This window comes from Prinia subflava, chromosome 3 (genome assembly GCF_021018805.1).
Source record: "Prinia subflava isolate CZ2003 ecotype Zambia chromosome 3, Cam_Psub_1.2, whole genome shotgun sequence".
In the NCBI taxonomy this organism is placed as follows: domain Eukaryota; kingdom Metazoa; phylum Chordata; class Aves; order Passeriformes; family Cisticolidae; genus Prinia; species Prinia subflava.
This window is the reverse complement of record NC_086249.1, coordinates 35407646-35432676: the sequence shown is the minus strand read 5'-3', so window position 1 is coordinate 35432676 and position 25031 is coordinate 35407646. Positions and strand designations below refer to the sequence as shown.

The 25031-nt window shown below is 43.3% G+C and overlaps 1 protein-coding gene across 2 annotated transcripts in view; it reads left to right on the top strand.

Moving 5' to 3' along the window:
• The first annotated feature begins 5209 nt into the window (after positions 1–5209).
• Positions 5210–25031, top strand: part of ZDHHC20 (zinc finger DHHC-type palmitoyltransferase 20) — a 48554-nt gene continuing 28732 nt past the window's right edge. The window contains exons 1-2 of one of the 2 annotated variants that reach the window (XM_063394664.1): positions 5210–5434; positions 23093–23119. In XM_063394664.1, coding sequence (XP_063250734.1) covers positions 5317–5434; positions 23093–23119 — 145 coding nt within the window. In that variant the 5' untranslated portion in view covers positions 5210–5316. The remainder of the gene's footprint in view (positions 5435–23092; positions 23120–25031) is intronic. The other variant, XM_063394666.1, reaches the window with a different exon arrangement.

Genomic DNA, 25031 nt, shown 5'->3' with positions numbered 1-25031 from the left:
CACAGCACCTCGTGCCCTCAGATGTAAAAGGCCACATTTTTCCTCACCTGTGTGCCCCCTGTGAGTTTAGATTGGATACTAGGGAAAAGTACTTCAGATGAAGGGTTGTCAAGCACTGGACTAGGCTGCCCAGGGAGGCAGTTGTGTCACCATCCGTGGCAGTGTTGAAAAGATGTGTAGATGCAATACTTGGGAACGTGGTTTGGTGGTAGACATGGCAGTGCTGGGTTAATGGCTGGACTTGATGATCTTGGAAGTCTTTTTTAAATGATTCAGTGATTCTCTTCTGCCTCTGGCAGAAGGCTGGCCTGCCTTTCCAGGCTGAGTGGTGGAAGTAACATGGATGGCATCAGGCTGTGGGAGAATGGACAAAACACCTTGCAGAGCACTGTTTACGGCTGGGTTTATGTTGGCCAGATTTCTGACATGCAGATTTGAAAAGCTGGGAGGAGGAATATTCCATAGGTAATTCAGAGGAATGTGTGGGAGTTTTTCTGATGGGATTTCAGATGCAAGCTTGCTGCTCTGAAACAGCCTTGGAGGGCCTGGCCTTTCTCCGTGGACTGCAAAAGGAGCACAGAAGATGAGCCTCGCTGGACTAAACCTGTACTTTGTGAATGCCACAAGCACTTTCCTGGAGAAAGGATGTTCTACAGAGGTGTTCTGCCACAACACTATGCTGCAGGTCCACTGCTTTAGGGGAAAATTTGTGAGTTTTAATGTTAGCCCATGGAACAACTGGTAGCTCTAAATCACCCCAAAGAAAAGCAATTGTTGTAATTTTAAGACTTTTCAATGAAATGTTTCAAAATTTTCTTCTTTTCTTCAATATGGCTTGAAATTCTGTTTTTCAAATGCTGTTTGACCAAAATTGCATCCTCCAATCTACAAATTTGATCCAATGCAAACAAGGGCTACTAATCACTGGTAACTGGCATGTACAAGATTACATGATCTGTACTAGAACGTGAAGAGCAAACACTTCACATAATCTCGGTTGGTTTTAGGTGTACCTCAGTAATGCAAAGCCTCCAAAAATTTGATTTGTCTCATATTACAAGGAATAAATGAGACAAATTATGATTTTGCCTCAGTCTCCATCTAAAAGGTTGGGTTGCTTCTACCTGGGGATTGCATGCTCCTGGAATTTAAGATGAGCTACTTTGAGAGGGAAAAAATACAGAAGCAAAATGGAGATTAAACTGTTGTGGATTATAAGGTCTAAATAAGTAAAGAGAGAAATTCTGAGTAACAGGAGTGTTTGCAGTGCCTTGCTCTGGGACCAACAAACATCTGGAAGACTGCAAGAGACCCTAATTGGTGCTGAGGCTGAAAAGGGAAATGTTTAACTTCTCTTACACATTTTTAATGTGGCTAAAGCAGGTGGGCAGCCAGAAGTGGAGGTGTGATGTGAAAATGGACAGGAGATGCTGGGGTTTTTTTCAATATTTGACAGTCATGAGATCCAGTGAGAGTGTAGTGAGCAGCTATTCCCACAACATGGCATTCTGAGTTGCTTCAGCTTCCCAGAGTCTGCTCCAAATGTCATTTCTTGTCCCTCCCCACAAATGAAGCACCAAAGTTTGCACAAGCTGCACTGCAGCCCTTCGAAGCCACACAGGTGCTCAGCAACTCTTAACAAAGCTTCCTTCCATCCTGCTTGGCTTCTGTTCAAGGAGCTGATTTCTTCTCAAGAGGTCCTTGTAGAGACATCCCAGGTGGCTTTCAGAAGTGGAAGATGATAGTTCCTGCCAGCTGTGCCAAGCAGCTTCTTGTGCAGCAAAACTCAGGGTGGGGCACTGTCTGAGGATAAATTGTCCCTCTCTGCCACCTCACAACCTTGGTGTTGTCCTTGTTTAATTCAGTCTCTCTTCAGTTCCTGTCATTATGGAAATGCTGCACGGAAATGTTGCTGGATAGTAGCTGGTCAAAAACAGTTTGTCCTGTCCGAGGTTTATGCTGCAGCCACTGGCCTTCTGTCCTACCCCAGGTGTCTGTCTGTCTGACCCAGAACTGAAATACTGGCCATGTCACAGCTTCCAGCTTTGCCAGCATCAGACTCCATCCAAACTGTTCCGCAGCTCAGTATGGACCTGCTGAAAGGAGGGACTGTGAGCACACACACGGCTCCACTGATACCTCTGTGGGTGAAACTGGAGTCAGCGTCAGCAGGGAAGACTGGGATAGGGGCGATGATGTTGGATGGCTTCACACCTTCCCTGGCACAGTGAACAGTTTGCTAAGCTCACTATGCTAGGGAAGATGTGAAGGGATCCAACATGGCTAAGCCTTTTTATTCATGGCTGTGTTTCTTAGTTTTCATGTTAGGAATTGTGCTTATTGTGAAGGGCCATGGGATTTTGCCAGGAAAGCTGGTGGAAGCACAGCCAAGAAGATGGTCAATGCACAGTAACAACCAGCTATACACACAGCACATGTTTGCTAAAAGTTGTTTGGAACTTTGCTTCCTAGGTCCAGGTCCCTTCTCCTTAGATTCATGAAAGTTTGGAAGAACAGTGTCTCTTTCCTGAATGCACTACTAAGAAACTAACACAGCGATTAAATTATTAAAAGCACATAGAAGCATCAAACTAAGGTAAAATCAGATACTTCTAAAAGCATTATTTAATTGTTTAATATTATTTCAACACCAAGAATTTAAATCCTCTCCGTTGTCTTGAGGCTATGTGTTAACAGTCACATGAGATCTTGAGGTAAAGCACATGTCAGTGGTTGTGGCATGTTTTGACACTCTTAAGAAACAGAATCATGGAATCATTAAGGTTGGAAAAGATCTCTAAATTCATCTGCCACCTTCACCACTTAAGCATGTCCCCAAGTGCCTCAATTAATGAAGTTTAGAGGAACTGGAATACTTTTAACTATATCCCTGTTGTGCTAACCAGCACATCAGACCAAGACTGTCCTAGTTCACATTAAATCCAGACTGCCTGATCCTTGTCAGTATTTCTTGTCAGAGTGACTGGACCCCATAACCAAGATGCTGTCCATGTAACCAGTCACTCCTCCCTTGCCTTACAGCTCTCCATTAGGAATGGGCCACACCAAGTTCTTACACCAGCTCTCTCCCTCTCCTGTAGTCCCTTTCTTTTTCAGCCCTTGCATTACTGCCTACAGTCTTGCAATCCCCTTCCCTACTGTCCTGATCCTGCTCCCATACACAGCGTGCACAAGCATGCCCATACCCAGAGGTGATCCCAGACTGATCTTCATCTTTCCATGATCCCAGGACACATCTCCCTGCTCCGTAGTTACTCTGCACATCAAGGCCACAGATTGCTGCTTCATTGCTCTGATACCCAGATGAACACACACACACATTCCCACACATGCAGAGGCTGTGTCTTGGGCATTTGGCCAAGGTTTCCTCCCCCTGTTAGCTGTTTAGAGGATCACAGAGTGCTTTGGGTTGGAAGGAACCTCAAAGGTCATTTCGTTTCAGCCATTTTGCCATGGGCAGGGACACCTTCCACTAGATCAGATTACTCATGGCCCCATCCAGTCTGGCCTTGAACTCTTCCAGGGATGGGGCTTATGTAATTATGGTGGTGCTGGGTTGACAGTTGTTGAAGGTCTCTTCCAACCTCGATGATTCTGGGATTCTGTGAACAGGCAAGGCCATAGCAACTGCCCCTGTCCTGCCAATCTCACTGCTACTGCCCACCGCACCAGCTCCAGGGGCTCACAGGGACTATGGGGCACCAGCCCTCAGTCCTGTTGTGTCCAAACCTTCTTTCAGAGCACTCGTCTGAGTGTTCCAGCCTCACCCTGTGGATGCTGTCTGTCCCTGACAGATGCTACCTCTTCTCTATGGATGGGATGCTGTCTGTTCCCTATGGGTGCTGTCTGTTCCAGATGGATGCTGTCTGTCCCCGATGGATGCTGTCTGTTCCCTATGGATGGGATGCTGTCTGTCCCGTTTCCCGGGCTCGGGCGGCCCCTCCCGCCGCCGCCAGGTGTCGCCGGAGCTCCGCGGGAGCGGCCTGGGACTGGGGGCGCGCTGCTGGCGCGGGCACCCTCTGGCTCGGCAGGAAGATGGGGATTTTTGGCATGGCTTGGGCCCTTCCGACGGCGGCATCCCAGTCACAGCAATGCCAGAGCAAGGCTAAAGATTTCAGGCGCTCCGGAGGCTGAGCCCCGCAAGGCAGCGCCGGCGGCGGTGCCCGCCCGAGGTGGCCGTGTGGCCGCAGCTGTCAGGCGCTGGCCGCCGTTCAGCGAACAGGCGATAAAACACAGAGCAGTGGCTCATTTAAATCATTTATAAGGTCCCTTTGCGGCGCCCAGGCTGTCTGAGCGGTGTGAGTGCTCGGCGAGCAGGGGCAGGCAGCAGCCCGGCAGCGCCCGAGGGAGAGTGCCCGGAGCTGTCCCGCCGCCGTCCTGCCCGACACCGAGCGGCCCGGCCAGGACCGCGGACAAGAGCAAAGCCTGGGGGTTTAGGACCAGGTTTTATGGCTGGAGCGGGATCTCGCCCCGAGACGGCCCGGCCGGTGCGAAGGGAGGGCGGCGGAGGGCAGCGGGCTCCCGAGGTGCGGGGGGAAGGATGCACCGGGAAGAATGTGGCCAGCATTCAGGGAGGGAGGGGATCCTCCCCCACCGCTCAGGCCACATCTGGGGGGTGCTGTGTCCCATTCTGGGCTCCTCAGTACAAGAAAGACAAGTTGCTACTGGAGAGGGTCCAGTGGAGGACCGCAAGGATGATTAAGGATCTGGGGCATCTTTCTTACGAGGAGAGACTCCGGGAGCTGGGCCTGCTTAGTCTGGAGAAGACTGAGTGGAAATCTCGTCAGTGCATATAAATATCTCCAAGGCAGGTGCCAAGGGGATGGTGCCAGGCTCTTTTCGGTGGTGCCCAATGAGGAGGACGAGGAGCAATGGCCATAAACTAAAACACAAGAAGTTTCACCTCAACATGAGGATGAACTTCCCTTGGAGGGTGGGCAGAGCACTGGGACAGGCTGCCCAGGTAGATCACAGAGTCTCCCTCTCTGGAGAGATTCCAAACCCACCTGGACGCGTTGCTGTGTCACCTGCCCTAGGTGGCCGTGCTTTGGCGAGCGCGGTTGGTCCGGGCGATCTCCGGAGGTCCCTTCCGTCCCTAACCATCCTGTGATCCGGTGAGGCGCTCCGGCGCCCCCAGAAGGAGAAGGAGGCGGTGCGGGCGCTGGGGCCGCCCCCGTCCCGCCCACTGCGGCCCGCCCAGGGCCCGCCCGGGGCCGGCTCCGCAGCGGCGGCCGGAGCTGCAGCCGCCGCCCGCCCGTCGCAGCGCCGCCGCCGCCGCGGTGCCCGGCAGGGAAGATGGCGCCGTCCCACGTCCTCAAGTGCTGCCAGAAGGTGCTGGCCTGGGTGCCCGTGGCCTTCATCGCCCTGGTCGTGGCCTGGTCCTACTACGCCTACGTGGTGGAGCTGTGTGTGTGTGAGTGGACCGGGAGGGTCGCGGGCGCCAGGACCTGCCGGCCGGGCGGGCAGGACCCTCCGCCGGCCGCCTCCTCCCCCGAGCCCCGGCGGGCTCGCTGCTCTCTGCGCCCGCCTCAGGCTGTCGCTGAGGCGGCGGAAGGAGCCCCTGCCTCGGGCGCTCCCTCGCTCCCTCCGGCCGGGTTTACCTGTTGTCCTCCCGCCTTCAGGTGCCTCATGGCGGCGGGGTCCCGGCCCGGAGCCGCCTGTGGAGGCGCGGGGAACGGGCTCGGAGGAGAGGAGGGAGGCCCGGGGTGCTTCGTCCGGGGACAGGGACTGCTGGAGGGCTCAGCCCCTCGTGTCTCCTCCTGAGGAGTTTCCCCTCTGTTTTACTGTTGTTCATCCATCCGATGTATCAAATAATTCCTTAAGGGTGTGTAGGGGGTTCCCCTCCCTCCTTTTCATTCAAAAGCCCGGTGCTGTTGAAGCTTTATGAGGCTGGAAACATCCAACTTAAGCGGGCTGGGGAAAGGATTTAGGGCTTAGGGGGTTTTGTCAGGCCGTATCCAGCCTTTCTGGGCGAGGATTCGTCTTTATGTAAATCTGACTTGTGGCCGCTGTCGGTCAGGGTGATATTTACCCTTTACTGTCTTCAGGAGGAAAGTTCAGTTCGGGAGGATGTTGGCTTTCTCTGGGCAGGGTAAATGGAGGGGAACTGTGATGTGCAGTGTTCAGCAGACTTGCTCAAACTTGGAAGCGGCATAGGAAAACTGAGGAATGGGTTATTGAGCATTTGGCATGTTTAAGTAAGGAAGCTGAACTGAAGAAGAACCTCAAAAGTACTAAGAACTAATTTAAGCTACATGTAGGTCTGTCTAGTATCTGTGGGTCCTGGTACTACTTGTTATTTGTGTAAACTACCTGCTTTGATATTCCCAGCTAGAAAAAGAATGTTTGCATGTGCTTTATATCTGGGTAAACAGGTATAGGCAGCCGTCCATTAGCAATAATCAGTTCAGGTTTTTTCTGTGGTGACTTAGTATTTTGGATAACTGTTCTGTATGGTGATGTTATTTCACAGCCTTTTGTATTTGGAGATCTGGACTGGAACATGAACCACTGGCAAAAATGTAATTTGAACTTTAAATAGTTGAGACACAACTGTAAAATAATGCTTGTTGAGGTACTACATGAAATGTTGACATGATAGTTGCAAATATGTCAGTGTATCCAAACTTGCCAAATTACTATTGTTCAGTTGTCTCTGTGAATAAATAGGGTTTTTGGGAAATCATGCTTAAAACTGTAAACATTTGGAAACCAATTTGAGTCAATCTACTGGAGGTCTGGTAGCTGTAACAGTGGTCCTGAAAGGGGCTGTATGAGGTTATAGACTCACATTTTACAAGTTTTCTGTACCCACTACAGTCTAATTAGTATGACAAAAGACAGATTAGGGCTATTCTCAAACAAAGAACAAAACCTCAGGGATTAAGAGACTTGCCTAGGGTTGCACAGGTGGTCTCTGCTTGAATTGGGAGCAGAGCCTCAAGCTCTGAGTCCCAGCTTTGTGTCTTCATCACAGCGTGGGTCAGGACTGGGTGCTGGTGAATGATCTCTCTATCGTGGACGTAGAGAAGCTGCAAAGAGCTCTTCTGAGTTCTCCTGAGTTTCTGTCAAAATTATTGAGAGTATTGACTCCTGTTGATGTGAGAGCTTTTGCATATCTGTCTGGTTTCTACAAGACTGGCACTTTTTACTCACGAATCAGCTCTATTAATGACTGCACATACAGGCTTTTAAGGAAAAGCATCATTTACTAAGCAAAATATTTCCTGACTTCTGTTGCTGTCACTGAATTTTCAGTAGTTATGTGTCTAAATCATGCTTGATGACCAAGGATTTTGCCTTGTGAGTTTTTTTCTATTGTGACTGGAGGTTTTCATTGTTTGTTTATTTTTAATCTGTTGAATTCTGTTTACACTCTTGAGAAAAATTCATCTCACCAAGGGAGAGGAAAGGGATTTTGTGTTTGGGTCTTTCAGGCATTGTGGATTTTTTTCCCTTTGTGTGTTTTTACTCTGCGGTTGAGTTCAAACCAGGATTGAGAGGATTTATAGCAAAATACAGGATTTTCTGTTTGTCTTGGCAGGTATGTTTTCCTTCTGCTGGTGCTCCCTGTGTTCTATTTGTTTTGGGAACCTACGAGAAGAGCAAGGATGTGCCTCCAGCACACAGCTAATGAATGAGGCAAGGCTGGCCTTTGCCGGTTTTCACACGGGGCGGGTGCAGAAGCAGGGCTTAGGTAAGAGGCTGATGAATGCCTCCTGAAGGAAGGAGAAATGGAGGAAGGGAAGCTTTAGAAAAGAGGAGACACAATAGAAAATTTCGAGCAAATACTGGGTAAAAGAGAAATTGAAACCCCACTGACACCAATGTTTTTTCAAAGTTTATTCTTGAAAAAAAACCCAATAACTGTTATGATGTGATGCTAACAAGGAAACAGGAAGAGGGAAAGCCTTTATTTCCCCAATTATTACTTCTTCCTGGTTGGGTTGTTTTTCCTTTTAGTCCTTGGTCATTTATTAAAGGTTGAACATGAATTCGGTTAGTAGATCAAGTGGGAAGCCAGGCTTAGTGTGGTGTCATAAAGCAGGAGAGAGTAAAGTTGGGGCTGCTTCTTTCGTCACCTCACCCTTTTTCCTTTCAGTTTTGCTTCTCCGTGCTGCTTGCCCCACCCTCCTCTGATGGGGTGCTCACCTATTGCTCAATGTCTTTTGGTGCCTGACGGACGCAGGCTTCTCTGTAATTCACTCCTAGTATGTATTTACTGGGTTATGCCTCTTCCATAACCCTAAATTATAATACCTATACGCTGGCTGTGAACACCGAGGAGGACTGGTGTGGATAAGATGAAAGGAGACTCATGAGCTTGTCTATTGTTTGCCTCCCACGGGAACTGCCAGCATGGTTCTGTCTCTCTGAAGATGTTGAACACTGGCTTGTTTAGACCACTATTGCTGTGATGTTGTGATCCATCAAGTAAATTAGCTATTAAGCTAATTGGAAAGCTGAAAACAGCCAAATGTGTGTAAATTGAAGGAATGTCAGCACAGTGTAAAATTCAGTGTACATGTGTAGCTGAAGGAACTGCAAAAAACTTAAAGGAGGTCTCATTCAGAGGGCTTTTTTAAGTGTTTTGAAGTAGAAAAATCTGAATGAATACTTTCATATTAGATTATTTCTTCTTTTCACACATAACTTGCCCAGAGCTCTGTTTCCAAGAAAACACACCTAGCAATACATAAAGGATGTTGTAAAAGAGCTTTTTGTTGGTTTAAAACCGTTTCATGTGTTCCTTCGTGTTATCAAAACATGTTTTGCTTTTAACATCTCTTTGGTAAACAATGGCTATATTATGCTGCTGCTGAATTGGACTGATTGTGTTTGCTTACCACATCCCTCAGATGCTCGGAAAGAGTGAAGCACTTCTCTCATGGTTGGCTTTCATTGATGGCTGACTTGGAGCTTATTTTCTATCCCTAACATTTTTGTAGGAGGTGGGCTGTAAGGCAGAGTGGTTAAAGGGTGGTCACAAGACGCTGTTTTGTCACATGTATCGGAGCTGGTGGGTGAAGTCAGCTCACTTCTTACAGGCAACCCTTTTGCTGAAACACTTGCAGACTTTGGTAGTGCAGTCTCACACTGAGAAAAAGAGGAGGAAGTTAGCTTTGAGTTGTCCACAGCTCCTAACTGATGTGTAGTGACTGGTGTTGTTAAAAAGAAAAAAACAACTAAACATCCTGATGAGGTTAACTTTTTACTCCACTATACTGGAAACTACGTTTTCTGAAAATCACAGTCCTGACTCTTCTCCTGAGCCAGGAGTTTTCAGGATAGTGACTTGTTTTACATATTTAGAAGGCCTGTGAATGAATGAGTGTTCTCGTGCCTCAAGGTCTGCAAAGTATGGAAAACTGTGATTTTGAAAGCTATGGGAGTAACTAGCTGTGTATTCTTTTCATAGCATCTAGTTGTAGAAAATTTGCTCTTTTTTTGATACAGTGTAATGTCTAAGGTGTCTAAAATCCTGGCAAACAAAGCAGTTTGTAATTTAGAATGCATAACTTCATATTAGTAGTAAAAATTATACTCCTTGCTGTTCCAGGAGACTGCAATGTCTCGTCAGTAGGGAGCTAGCTCTGATTTCCCCCAAGCACGGCCCTTGTGAGAAGCACATGGTGTGATCTGTTGTAATGCTCCCATTGAAGAGTCTGTTGCATAAACAGAGAGAAAGTAATTCCACCTGCCTCCTCCAAAAGAAATCTCTACTGAAAATGCTAATGCAAATATCTCTCAAGCAATGGCAAAGTGATACCAACTACAGTTCTGATTTCAAGCTACAGAAAAAGCTGAAGAATCAGCACTGAGGTACAACATTTGCATGTTAAACATGTAAAATTCATTCCCATAGGAAAAAAGGGTTACCTGTCAAGAAGGAAAGCAAATTAAACTGGTTTGATACTTAGTTAACGATATTTACGTGCCTCTCATGAATTTAAAAATACAGAAATTGAACCACTCTGCATACACTTAATTTTGTTGTAATCTCTCAGCATAAGCATGCATATTATAATCTTAAGTGAGAACTTTTCCTGTTGTTATAAATAATTAGAATTTCTGTTGAGGTGCTCAGACTGGAAGATTATCTTCTATAATGCCTTGCACTGTATTGGTCATACTAGGGACAGGTGGACACGTGCCTTTTATATGAAAATGCAATCTGCTCTCTTGGCAGTTCTCTAAGGAAAAAACTGTTCCAAGTGCAACAGCCTGGCATCTTGAGGAGTTATCTTGTGTCTGCTCTTTCTTCTGTCATCAGGACTCCATCCCTCCCTCCCAGCCTTCCATCAGTAGTGCCCACCCCAGCCCCTGCATCTGCTAAACCATTCCTGACAGCTCTGCAGTAGCTGGCATCTTTCCTTGATCCCTAATTACCATTTGATCAAAGAGAAGTGTGGTGCAGTGGCCAGTTTGGTGTTACTGAGCTTGCTCAGGGGACCAGGCAGAAAATGAGCAGCTGAGCTGGGAGCAGCTCTCTGCTAACAGGGACTGGGGGCTTGTCTCTTCTAGTGTCCAACAGCTGTGATGCACCTTAGTGGCACAGACTTTGTGTGAGACCTGGAGCCTCAGCCCCTGTCTGAAACTGTCCATGGGCAGGATGGTTTTGGAGTAGGGTAGAGAAGGCCTTAGGAAAACAAGGAGCTGAGTAAGTGTCTGAGCTAAAGCAGGAGCTCTTCCTGTGCTTTTACTTTCTTGTAGCCATGATCACTCATTGCTACGGTGCTTCCTGATTCCTTCTTTTACATGTGGACTATAGTGCTTTTCATCTTGCTTTGAAAGGGCTTAGATAGCATGAGTATTTAGTATTATGGAAAATAACTTGTCTCAAATTTTTCTCTGGTAACAGCAGTAGGAGATTTCTGTTTGCCTCTAAAGGTAGAACAGTGATCTAAATGTCACTTTCATTTTTAATCAGGGGGTTTATGTTCCTTCATCACTTATGAGTCTGTTTTCCTACAAGATGCTGTGGATAAAAGGACCAGAATTTCAAGCGTTTATTTTCAGTAGACATTACTTTGTGGTCATACCTCATGACCCTGTACATACAGTGAATTTCAGGTTCTTCTCTCTGATGAAATTTCAATAATAAAAACTTTGTTCTCTACTGGTTCATATTTTTATGAGTTAATGTAATATGCTTTTCATAATCAAAGAATTTACAGGGTTAAAAGATGGGTGTCAGAGCTGAGTTCTCATATACCTGTGATAATTTAAATGCTTGGATGGCACTGGACCTGCTATTACGCTTGGAACTCAAGGCTGTGATGGAAAATGGGAGTAAGATAGATTCTAATTGTGTGCCTAAAACTGTGCCTGTAAATGCTGAGGGTTCATGTCGTTCATTTTTCACCCGTTCAGTACATCGCTGTTTGTTAAACAGTTTCCTACAACTGTAAGAGTTTATGCTGCTTTAACATGTACTTTCCTTACCAGTGTTACAAACTGTAGGTTCCTGAAACAGCTTTTACGGAGTTTTGATCTCACTCATTAACTTCTTCCAGCTGGTGGATAATCTTCCTGTAATAGGATGAGTATCCATTTTTTTCTCATTAGATTGTATAAAATGTAACAGAAACATTTGGGAAGTAAGCACAGACCACTTTTTTTTTGTGTAAGCTGAATCTCCACCAAGGTTTGAATCAGGTATAAAAGGGATAATGAGATTGCAACAATTCCATTTGTTCTTTTAGCCCCTTCCCCAGTATTAGCTCCTTCTGCTGCCACTAAACTGTTTTCTGTGGGATGTGCTTAACTCCTCCTCTCCCGCATCAAGAAACAAACAATCCAGATTTTTCCCACTCTCTTGCTTTCCTTCCTCCCCACAGTCTTCAGTGGAATACCTAATCTTTGACTGTCTTCCCTTCCCTGTGCTAGAAGTCAAGTTCCCTCTCTGCAGCATTTCAAGCCTCTGCTTTTCCTTTTTTCCCCGAAAGACCACATGGCTCATCCGTTCCTTTTTCATCTTTTCTTTCGACTCTTAGAATTGTCTTGTGAGATTGTCAAAGACAAGTGGATCACAAGAGCAGCATGCTTTGTCTTTGCAGTTTCTGCAGCAGTCTCTGGTGCTATAGATGGTGCAGCATTGTCTTAAATGTGGAGCATGGAATCATTTTATTCATATGATCTACTCAGAGAGGGTTTCAAAGCAGCATTCTTTTATTTGTGGTATTTCATTTGTGCATCTCGATCTGTGTTTGTCTCCAGTGTGGGGGATTTTTATGCATCTCTTGTGAAGTGCTAAGCACAGAGATGGCTGTTTGGCTTGTTGGTTCTGGTTTTTTTTTTTTCTTTTTTAAAACCTTTTTGTGACAAAAAAAATTTAGAACTTCAAGTAATTCATCTAGAATTAGACAAGATGCCAGTGCAGACAGAATGAAACTAAGTTTAGATTAAATTCAAGTAGCCTTGAAAGAAACAGACATTATTTGTTTGAGGAGACCTAAACAGATAGTTACTGTACAAGCTGGTTTGCAGTTGTGTGTGGTAGACTTAAAACTTATGTCGAGTGCCTCATCTACTGCCTTGTTGTGGGTGTGAATGCAGAGAACCTGTTACTGTGCCATTCTTCATGACAAGTAGTCATTGCTTTTAGCTTTGTCAGGTTTGGATTAAAAAAGAGAGAAAGAAAGTGTATTTCCACATATTCGTATTGCTTTGTGGTTGATTGAAGGTTTTCATGTCTGTTGGTTTGTGACCTGCAGGTTTACCCTGAACATTGCTGAAAAGTGCCCAAAACTTGGAGCAGAGTTTGGTTTCTGTTCTGAAAAATCCAATGTGACTAACACTCAAGTGGGTTTTTTTACAGTATCTGAAAAAGAATGCAATAGGATTTTAGTGAGGATGTTTTGTGTGTGTATGTTTTTATCTATTTAATCTGCTGCTTCTTAAGTTTCATGTTGAAAATAAATAAATAAATAATTTAAAATAATTTAAATAATTGTATTTTTAAAAGTTCGACTTCAGCTTTGTAATTGCATACAGAGATATTATGGCTGTATTCCATAGTAGACACCTGCTGAGATAAAGCTAAGGCAGCAAGTGGTGCAGAGAGCTGGCTTGAACTTCTGTAATAATTCTTAATTTAGACAAATCATGAATTTTGACAATGGAAAGCTTAAAGATCATTGAGTACTAGATTCAGTTATTTTTTCTCTTTTGTGTGGCTATTTTCTGTTACCATCCTCAAAGCTGTAAATATCCTGAGTTTCTCACTGCTTCCCACACTTGCAGAACCCTATTGCCAGGTGAAGAGTGGAAGCAGGAATGTGTTGGCGAGCAGAAGCAATGGTCTGGGAGAGCTTTGAGGCACATGCAGTGCCTCAGGAGCTGCACTTCCATGCCTCAGGATTTGTGGTGGTCTCCTACCACGGGACAGCGCTCTCCTCTTGCTGCACGCCTGCTCTGGAGTCTTTAGGCAAGCAGGTGCACACCCTGCTCCCATCCCAAGTGGGGTTTCTGTGTATCCTCTCAGGAGACAACAGGTTTGAGGGTCTGGGCCAACTCACACCTAGTTGCAGGAGTTTAGAAGCGATCACTCTCCTGATTAAACTTCCTGCAGCTCACTGTGCTCGCTGACTTTTGTGTTAAACCAGCAGCAGTCTTTTCTTGGACATCGCAAGCATTGGTTCCCACCAGAGCGCCCCACTCGAGTACTTTGCCTGCAGCCAAGGATGTTCTTGCAACTGTGTTGCAGTGTGTGCTAGCCTAGGAAGATGACAGAGGTTAATTCTCCTAGCAGGAGCCCTGCATGCATCAAGCCCTGCTTGTTTCTTGTTAGGCAGCGTGCCAGCCCTGCCGTGTTACATCCAGTGCTTTGCCCTAGGGGCCCTAATGCATCTCTGAGGGGCAGTAGGCAGAACTCTTCTCCCCTGGGCACACACTGCATTAGGATTTGCAATATTTCAGTTGATGTTCTTAGAGTCCTGAGTTTGCTTTCCAAGAATATGTGGTGAACTGTCAGCAGGCAGGTGAGCCCCGAGGATTTTTGTTTGTTTTATTTATTTGCTGGAAACAATAGTTACTGAATGAGAGCTCTTGGGTGATAGACTCTGTACTTCTGTGTGCTTGCCTCTGTGTTAGCTCTGGACTACGATCAAAGATTTAGTCTAGACGTTCTGGAGTATCCAAAAATCCCTTTGCAGTGTCTCATACAGTCTTTGTGCTGTCACTTTTTTCATATTCTTAAGTAATCTGGTACTTAAATGAGACCTGGTGCAACAAAATGGTGTCGTCCTGCCCTTGTCCTTTATCCAAAACTTTCTATTCTTTTATTACCAGTGGTTTTTTCCCCTCTGCAGCACCTGGATCTTTTTTTATGGGGAGTTGCTGTTGTTTCTTACTTTTTGCAAAGAAACTAGAAGGTGTAGATTTAGCTGCAGTCAAGCTTTGTCTCAGGATGTTTCAGTCTAAGTAAGGTTTAATGTATAATATTTTGTTTTACAAAAAGAACAAGCGGCAAAGCCTCCAGCATCAAAAGATGGCAGCATTTGTTATCAAGCAACTTTATATGAACAGTTTCCCTAAAACACCATGAAAAATCTTTAAACCTTTGTTTATTCCATTAATATTTTTATAGTTTAAAAAATACTGAATATTTATTTGTATTTATAAGTCCAGTTAGTTGAAGACAGGAGTTCCCCATCACTACTCTCCCACAACTCTTGTACTTGTTTTTAAATGCCATGTTTTTCAATACAAAACTTCCTGAAAGGGCTGAGTCCAGGAGCTTGGCTTATTGATATCTTGATAGGAATTCATGTAGATTACATTACTGACTGCTCTGTTGTCAATGTACTGTTGGCTGAAAATCAGCTTTTATCATGGATAGTTCCGTATTTACCCTCAGGTGGCAAATACCAGTCAAACCTGACCAACACGGCAAACTTAAAATTTCATTTAGGGAATCCAGTGACGTAATGCATGAGAGGAGGTCAGCTTGCTGGGCAGTTTGATGTCTTCCATTACTCAGTGAACTTGGTGACAGCAAAATCCTCCTCTCAGAAAACAGAGTGCCTAATACTTTGTAAGGAGATTTACAAGGAGATCTTTATCCACAGTTTTGTAAATAGATTTTATCCTCACATTTGGGGAAACGCTTGTTGCAAGCTGGGCCAGTAAGTAAGCAAGGGAGCAATTGATTTTGGAAGAGTCTGAAGCCAAACATGAAGAAGGTCCCTGCTGGCTGCTGACCCTGCTTACTGCTGGTTGAGGGTTCAGGTCTGCAGGTCACAGCAGCTGTGTCTGAAATTTTGGTTCTCAATGAGCTGACACCTCTGCTCTCCTGCTGTCGTATGTCACAGCTGTGTGGAATGGATGAATAAAGGCTGTTGCTTATTTTCATCTGTCTGGTGTAGAAGTAAATGGATTTACTAGTAATGTCCTGAGCCATAAGACAGTCAGCTTTAAGTGACCTTTATATTCAAGGCAGGTATCAACTAGCAGTCACAAATTGCAAATTAGTGTTCTTTCTATCAAAAAGAATTGGTGAATTGTTAATTACTTGAAAAATACTGTTATGAAAATGTGTGTCTGTTGGATGGGATTTTTGCTTGCTTTGGTTTTTACTTTATATATACTGACAGTTTCTGGTAGTACCTGTAGAACACCTGAGCTTGCGCAGGGTGTGTAAGACAACCCTGTACAGCAGAGTGTTTGTCAACACCAGCTGATCATCCTGTTTATCATTCCTATCTCTTGCAAGTGTCCTAGCACTGTCAGCTACAGAAGTACTGGAGTTATTCCTAACACAAAAAGCATTTTCACACATACAGATACTTGAGTGTAGTGTTACTATGATCTGGCCAGCCTGAGGATAAATACCTCTCTTTCAAACGTAAATGTCATTAATTAGTGATGTGGACATTGGCTAGCTCCACTCAGATGCTTCTGAGTTTCCATGCCTTTCTATCAATTCTGTTTTATCCTATTCCCTGATGTGCCAGAGAGAGCGCAGCTCACTGACTGATGCAAGTAAGAGCTCTCTTTGTCTTTCGAGAAGAAACTGGGCTTTCTTTTGGCCTGTCTGATAGCTTAAAGGCAATATTGGAAACAATTTATGCACAGCACTTCCAAGCTACTGAGCAATAAAGCTGTTACTGTTACAATAAAACAGAATTTTTGGTAAAGAATTGAATGAAGTCCAGTAACATGAGTAACCAGCCAAAGAAAGTGTGTAGAATTCTAGGGTTTAAAATCTATCAAAATGCAAATAGAATGAGCAATGTCAATAGTGATTAAATAGCTGAAGAAAATCAAGTTACATTAGGGGGGTTTTGAGCAATTATGGTAAATTGAAAGTGAGTAGTGCTTCTTGGGGAATGAGGCTTTTCAGGGATGGCAGACCGGGTGAATTGCCAGAGCTAAACGCTAACTTCATATTTAGAAATATCCTTTAGTTATTTGGGCTGATACATCTCTTGATACACTATGGTTGGTGTGGATGCAAGTGTGGGACTGAGGTTGACCTGGCAACACTTCCTTCTGCATGCTGACCAAGTGTAACTCCTGGTTTTGAAGTTATTTAAAAAGTGCAGGCACCCTTGCTGAGAAGACCATTAGGAGACTTTTGGTATAACTTTCAAGAATATTTTGTAGATGCAGAGGTAAGGAGCCATCTGTAGGATTTTGTGGGTTCCAGAAGCCACTTGCCTTTGTGGCTATGTTTTTGAACTGTGGAAGTGGTAGCACAGAATTTACTGTTCCTACAATACATGGCAGAAATCTTCCCAGTTGTCATAGCTAAATTCATTGCTAAATGTAACTCAGTACCCAAGAAATGTCTTGCATTGCTTATGCTAATTTCTGCTGTAGACTTTTTGTATTTATGCATATACTCTCTGCATTGAGGCTGAAAAGACCTTGGCTAAATAAAAAGCTGCTTCATTATTGTGATAAGAGAGTATTTTCTGGGCAACAAGCCTCTGGCTGCTCTAAGTTAGTTGTTCTAGTGAAAGAATCATTTTCATATTGTTTAAAACATAAATCATAACAATAGTGGTAACAAATAACAGAAACATTCTGCAATGCAGCTTGAACTGTCTTGTTTGAAATATTAGTTTATTTTGCCTGTCCCTGGGATAATATTTCTTTGAATCCCTGAGCAGTGGGCATGATGATCATGAGCATAGGAAACGTGGTCACAAAGCAGAGCAGTACCAGTACCAGTGTACCAGTACCAGTGTCTCTTCCCTGGCTGCATTTTCTTCCTCCTGTCTTCCCACCCCAGACTTCTAACACACATGCACTACCTGCAGTGCCTTTGAAGGCATCATCTTGTGATCTCTTGAGGTCACAAGGCAACTCTCGAGTGCTCCTGCTGAGCACAGGGTGTGTGAGGAGTTTGGGGTGCTTCAAGGCATCATCGGTGGCACTGACAGCACTTCTTTCCCCTCTCATGACTGAGTATGGCCCAGGACAGTGAGAGGCCACTTGCTGCCATTCCCCCTTCACCCCTGCTCTTTGTGGTCACACAGACTTGGAGTGTAGTAGCTGCCAACCTCATTGGTAGCTCAAACACGATCCCAAGTGTCTGAGAAGGTGAGTGCTCGCTTTTGCTCTGTCTGTGTGCCATAGGGGAGTGGGTAGATGGTTAGGAGGGGTAACTTCACACACCCTTGCAGCAGGAGTTGTCCACCACAGGCCCCACCTCTGAGACAAGCATCCCTGGCTGATGGTGCAGCCGTGCCGCAGACCAGCCCCAGGCAGTGCTGCTGCTGAGGCACATGGTGTGCCAATGTGACTCTTCGTGCTGCCTCAGCACAAAGGCCTCTGGAGCCACATCTCCTGCAGCACCATTCTATAAAATGTTGCTTTCTGAATCCTTTGGGACTGTGCTGGGAGCAGAGAAACCTGTGTCTTATTCCTGGATATGTGAAATTGAAATACATCAGTCTAGAACCGTATGAAAATAAAACAACTCTAAGTTCATACGTCTCAAATTTCTGCAAAGAGAATTCGTGATGGCAATTGTGTGATTCCTGGACCCTCATAGCCTTTTAGCAGGGACCTGGCAGCATCTTCCCTTGTTGGCTTTTGGCTGCATGATGCTGTCGATTCTGTCATCTTAAGTAATTTTTCTAAAACAACTCCCAACTGTTAAGGGAGGAGAGCACCTAGTGAGTACCTGCCAATTGGGAAATAAATATCTCAATGTGAGAAGGTCACAGAATAAATAAAGGCTTTTAGAGAACAGTGGAGAGGTGCTAAGGTCTTTGTGTTTTGTTACTGCCCTCTAACAGAAGCCAAATGAGTATTTGCTGAAGGAAATTTACTCATTGTGGTGCTTGTATCAGTAAATAGTGTTTCTGTCAGCTTCTTGTGAGGGATTAAGGTCTGCATTTACAAATAGAAATTATGTAAGCATAAACCTAAGTTACACTTTCAATAAAATGCCATTTTCTGAACAAATTAAACACTGAGATGGTGTCAGTGGTGCGTGCCTTTGCAGACAGGGTAGTGCCTGTGGGGGGTTCTGTTGAGTTTCAGTTCTAGTAACTTCTGGAAATATGAGTGTGTGTGTGTGTGTGTATATGTGCATGTCTATGTATAGGTATATGTGTGTGTATATATATATAGGTTTATTTATTTATACCCCTTTCATTAAAAGGTGAGAGAAGTTAAGGCTGTGCATCTGGTGAGGGGATGCAATTGCACTTTTATCACTCCTTCCCACCCTTCAGGGATGTCAGCCAACATGTGAATGTTACTTTGAAATTTGTGGAAAGGTTGGAATAACCGAAATATGACTCCTGCTAGGAGCCATCGTGGGCGAGGATGGGGAAATAAGCACAGCACTTCAGTAACGAGATCAGTTCTTGTCCTTTGCTGTACTTCTATATTAGTTGAGATTAAATTTCTTCCTCTGCAAGAAGCATATCTAGCTATGGTTGGAACATGCCTTTTAGGGAAGTAGGAAGATGTGATTGGGGGGGCGGGAGGGGGGAAGTTTATTCCAAGCTTGAAGGCAAATGTCTTGTCTTTTAGCATGCCTCTTGCAAGGTCTGGGGAGATCATAGCACCTCTTTGCCTCAGAATAGAGAGATATGGGTTTTTCCTATTTTGGAGTGAGTTGGAAGATGCTTGAACACTTCATAGCAACTCCAAAAACAAGCTTGAAACTAAAAGCAAACCATCTCCCTAACATATTTTTCTTTCAGAGATGAGATATTCTGAGAGGTTTCCTTGAAGCAGCTTTAAAAATGCTCCAAAGCTTTCTGAAGTTGACATTTCTATCAGTTCACACTCCAAGAGGAAAGCTTCCAGCAAGTGACATTTTCCCCCAGTTTCATTTGTTATACAGTGAATTATGTCACTGTGTCCGCAGGATTGTTTCCTGTGATAAAACCGTAGGCTTCTGCCTCTCCCATTCTTGTGACATAGGCGAGATGAAAGATAACAGACAACAAAGTGTTGAAGAGTATCTAGGAAAGTGTCACCAGCAACTGGGGTCATAAAGGAAAAAGTGTCTTTGTTGCCAGGGGTGATATTAGGTGTCTAAATCAAAACTAAGACAACTTTTTCCTTTGTGAAAGTCAAACATGCAATTTCTGCTTGTCCTCTTAAGTGGACAGAGTTATAAAGTACATTTGAATCCAGCCTAATGAAGGCTGTATGGTGTATTTTGGGGGTAGTATTGTGTAGAAAGTGATCCCACATCCTTCAAATTGTGTGTTTCATCCTGTAGGGACCCCAGAATGTTGGGAGTTCCAGTGCATAAGCTGTTCAATGGACCAGCTGACAGCGTGTTTCACCTGTACATCCCTGGGCAAGCTGCAGCAACATGAAGATCAGTGTAGGCCTGTCTAAATCTCTTTACAGGCAGGTTTGCTGCACTCCTTCCTTAGCCTGATTTTGGAAACCCTGAGGTAGTCAAGATAAAGCTCTGCACTGCAGTCAGACAGAGCTTGTTCCCTTTGTTCAACTCCACTGGTGCTGTAGCACTGAGAGGTTTAATCCTTTGAAATTCTAAGACCATAGTGAAAACTCCATGTGCCTGAGCATGCAAGTGCCTGCTTCTGAGCACTTTGCATTGAAGTAAACTGCAGCTTCCACTGTCCTCTTGTGTTTTATCTTTCCCTGGCAATATCCTTCTAAAGCTTCATAAGTCTTCTCACAAAACCACTAACTTAATACTAAGAAACAAATCCAAAGAATATTTTTTTCCTTTTGTAGCTGACCAATGGACTGATATGGCAATATAATTTAAAATCCTCAAAAGAGCAGCTGTTTTACATCACTTATGTTTCTGAATCACGGACAGTTTGTGTTGATTGCAGAGCTTGAGGCACTAACTTTTGCTGATGCATCTATCTAGTGTGTACAGTGCTGTTGCCTCCTGAGGTTAACATATGAATCCCAGGCAGCGTTTATTTTGTTTAAAATAAATCAATAAGCAAAAAGGCAGTGCTGCCTTGGGTTTTTCCCCTATGCCATGCCCAAAACAAGACACCATGTTTCAAAGTGGTACTAATTTAGCAGAAGCTGGCAGCCATATCTAAACATCAGAAGCAGCAGAGGAGAAAAGTGATAGGGAGCAAATTTGTAAATACAGGCCAGGGATGGAGCCCACAATGTCAATGTCATGTTCTGTGAGGTTTTTCGCCCTGATGTAGAGCTCAAAAGCAAAGCTCAAAAGATTTCTTGCTAGAATACAAAGCTTCTTGTTAGATGGTCTGCCTAGCAAATACTTAAAAGTCTTTTTTACATAAAGATTGACTGTTAACTTATGTGAAGAAAGACTTTGTTTTATTGTATAAAGTTCTTGTAAAATTGTTCGTGTGCCATCTGCTGAGTGAATTTGGACTAGAAGGGTTGCTGTTCATTCAATCTACTTGACAATGGACATCAGAACAGGATAGAAACAGTAACATTTAACTTGCATGAGCCTCTGAGACAGGAGAGAACGGGACATCTTTTATTTCATCTGAGGATGTCAAGACAGGGTGAAAATCAGAAGCATTTCCATGTTGGCTTTTACCTCAGACTGCAGGAGTTTCTCAAATGAAAGTTGTTCTACACAGTCTAATAACTGCATTCTAACCTAAGGGACCTATGTATGAAAGAGAAATTATCTTTCTGGTACTGTGAAACTTAATTAATTTTTGAAGGTTATTTAGGAATCTTTTTGATGAAGTCCCACATGTGATAAAAAACTGTGCTTTTTTTTTTACTTTGTCTTGGTTTTGCTTGTAAAACCTGTTCATTATTTTGAGTCTTCAGACATCAGATTTCACTCACAGCTCTGTTTTGTGCTGAGAGCAGAAATGAGGCTACAAATTAAGAAGTACTTTAACCAGAATTACTTTCAAAAATATTTCTTGAAGTTTTATAGATACTTATGTTCTCCCGCTGCCAACAGAGGATAATTAAGAACTTTTTTATATTTCTTGTCCAAGGAAATACATGTTTATGAATGAATGTATTGCAAAGGTGTTTATTTAAGATATGAGGAGCCAAAGACAAAGCTAAATCTAAAGTACTTTTATTATTTTTTTAAGCTGAACAAACATACTCTGCAAGCTTATTTTACTTTTCATTTTTTTAATAATTTTTACCTTCTCCTTGCATTTTTGAAAATATTTTGAACATTAGTAAAATTTTAAGCAAAAACACTCATAAGATTTGCTTTATAAATAATTTGACTTCTGAAGCGCAGTGGAGTTTCAGGCAGAAACATGGGAGCAGGCTGTGCAAGTATGCATAACTAATGTGAAATGAAGCTGTTCTTTAGGATTTACCTCCTTGAGTTTGAAGCCAACATTATTCTATTCCAAATGGTAATTTCTTCCTCCTTTAGGTGGAAGAACCTTTTCCATTGACTTTGCAGAGGCTTCTGAGTACAGACAGAGGATGGATGTTTAATGGAAAAGAGAGGAGGGCAAGAAAGAAGGAAAAAACTCTAAAACATGTATGAACAAGAGAGGTCATCTATACATTGAGATATCATCTCACTGTGCCTCTTGTTGCCCATAAAGAGAGGCACAGGTGTGTAATACTGTTGTAGACCCCTTCCCTGTAGGTATCTACAGATAAGTAACAAATGCCACCTCTGTAACAAAGCAGCCCCTCAGAAGGAGGTCTGCAATGCACACTCAGGCCCTGCAGATCTGAGAGTCTGGTGTGCATCTGGAAAAAGCTCATTTGAATTGTTGCACAGGTTAATGACAGTGGAAATGTCCGAGCTGGGAGAGGGGAAGCAATGTGTAGTGAGGTAAGCTGCAGGAGGCACGGTGTGCTCTGTTAAGATTGTGCTCATGCTGGTGACTAGAAGCTTAAATTTACTGTGTAAGATGGAGTCAGGAAGGATCCTTTGCTCACTGAGTTTCAGTAATTCAGTGTGCAAGGAGGAGATCCAGCAAGGGAAGTGATATGAACACAGCAGCCAACAAGTACAGCAGCTCTCTGTTCAGCATCATCCCTGAACCGATAAACTGAGTGTGAAGGTTTTGGAGAAGCCTGAGGGCAGGAAGATGTACTAGTCAAGCAGTAGACAAGGTAGATTTGAACATGGCATTTGCTGTTGGCATGAAAGGAGATGAGGCTATAGGAGATAAGGAGGTGGAGAGATTTTAACTATGCCTGAAGAATTCAGGTCGGGGAAAAAAAGCAAAAAATAGTATGTGACAGGAGGGGAGAAGTGGGGAGGGAATTAAGGAAGTAGGTTACATGTAACAGTTTCACAGGGATTTCTGTAAGAACTTTTAATTTCATTTTCTGCTTTCCAGTGGTACACCTGTTGGCCTAGCTGCTGACTCAGAAAAATCAGTTAGGTGCACATAGGAAGGGGAATGTGCATAAATTCTGTCTAATTATTGTCTGTGGAGTGTGCTCACTTCATTAGCCCAGGGAACTGCATCCCTTCAGCTCTTCTAGTGACTCTCCAGGCATCAAGGGCTGGCAGGAGGAATATTGACTCCTGTTTTACCCAGTGTTGGGTGGGGAGGCTCTGCTAGCACCTGAAGTATGCTTTGGGACAAGTCAGCTACCTTGTATGTCTCACTTTTAGCCAATTATTTAATTCTGTACAAATTTACCTAACAATCTTTTTTTTCTCTTCCAGTTACTATTTCTTCAACTGCCGAAAAAGGTAATTTTTAAAAGTTTTTATGAAGTTTTTATGTGAATAGCTGCTTTGTATGCAAATCCTAAGGGACACAGAGTTTAAATGTACTCCTTTATGTGTGAGCTCTGTGTAATGAGTAGATTAGTGCTAAGAAACAAGGTAAATATTGTACAGTGGAGTCTGTTTTGTTTCTAATACCACAAACTTGGGATGATGACAAGACCTGTGACTAATGCAAATAATGCAACTATGATTTAAGTTTGCATTTAATTTTAAATGGGTACCTACTAAGAACAGAAAAAGGAGAAGAGAGAAGGAACTGCAGCACATCCACAATTCCATTTTCTGTTTGGGCCTATGACCTGAAAGACTTCTGGAAGAAGATAAATTGTTGTTGTACTGCTTAATATTTTCCAAACAGCTTACCAAATTCCTCAGAACTTCATCCTTAAGGAGCAGTTAGAATTGTGCAAAACACAACCGTTTCAAAAGGGACTACACATTGTAATTTTAAATTTCCAGGTCAAGTGTTTGAGGCCTTGTTTTAGAAATTTTAATCTTCATATTGGCTTTAGCAAGTATATGTAATGGTGGGTAGTTGTACACAGTGACAGAGATACAAACTAACCAAAAATAATTCTAGCATGTTGTTGCTGGTATATTTTTTGGGAATTGATTCCAATTTATGGGGGAACATGAGTGGTAGACTAAGCAGAGATTTGCACTTTAACTATCCACAGAGGGCTGTTTCAGACTGATAAAAGCTCTCATCTCCTAAATATTTTGCAAAAGAGCACAGAACTGGAAGCTAATCTAGCAGTTTTCTTCCAGTGAACATCTACCAGAACACTGTAAAAAGAAGGAATCTTGCTGGAATTTTTCATGTTTCAATTTCTAATGGAGAGCTGAAAGAGTAGGAAAATCTTCAAAATAAACTGTAAGCCATTCAAGATGTGAGCTTGTGTTACACCAGATTTTTTCATCCCATTTTACAGCTGGGCTTTTTACCTTGACTTCACACAATTCTGCAAGTTGCTGCTGTACTTGCTGTTGACTTGCAGATGAATAACTTTTGCTTTCTAATTTCTTCTGGAAAGGCAAGATCCATGTATATCAGTTAAGGAAGTCTGTCAGAGCAGTGTTTGTGTTACACAGATCTCTACTCCAAATGCAGTGCCTATCTGACTGAAATAGGTTCTTCTAAATCTACCAGAGAAGGAAAATGCCAGATTAATTAATGAGAGTGACAGGATCACTGGAACCTGTTAGGCTCCTAATAGCTGTCACCTGCATGCTGCTTGCACCTCCCATTCTGAATCATGTCATCTTGTATGCATGAATTTATCAACCATGAAAGTTGATTTTAGAATGACATGTGAAGTCTTTTTGCATTTGAAAAGAAAGCTGGCATAAGTTTTCTAAAGTTCTTATGAGCCAGCTCACAATAGCCAGGAATCAACATCAGAAGAGTTAAAAGACCAAATTACCAGAAACATTTCCTTGTAAGTCAGTAATGTGCATCTTAGCAAGTGTATTTTGATCCGTATTTCAGTGTAATAAATACTATAGTAAAATGATTTGAATATAATGGCAACTTTTGATTAAATTAGCAGTGATTTCTTCATCCTGTTAAGGTTCATTTTTTTCTTTATTTTATATTCTTGTCTAGTTTTACATCCATTAAGATAGGGGAATAAAGTAATATATTACTGTTATGTATTATTGCCTCTCTGTAATCTGACTCTTGAAAGTAGTATTAAGAATGATTCAGAAAAAAAATGTTAAGGGCAAATCTTAGGAGGGCTTAGCATATTTTAGGAGGATTCTGAGAGCATGTCTTAAGACATTGTCTTCCTGAGGCCATAAATTTGGTATAGTATGAATCAATACCTTGAAAGAGAACTGACTTGACTTGGTCTCAGCATGGCACCAAGAA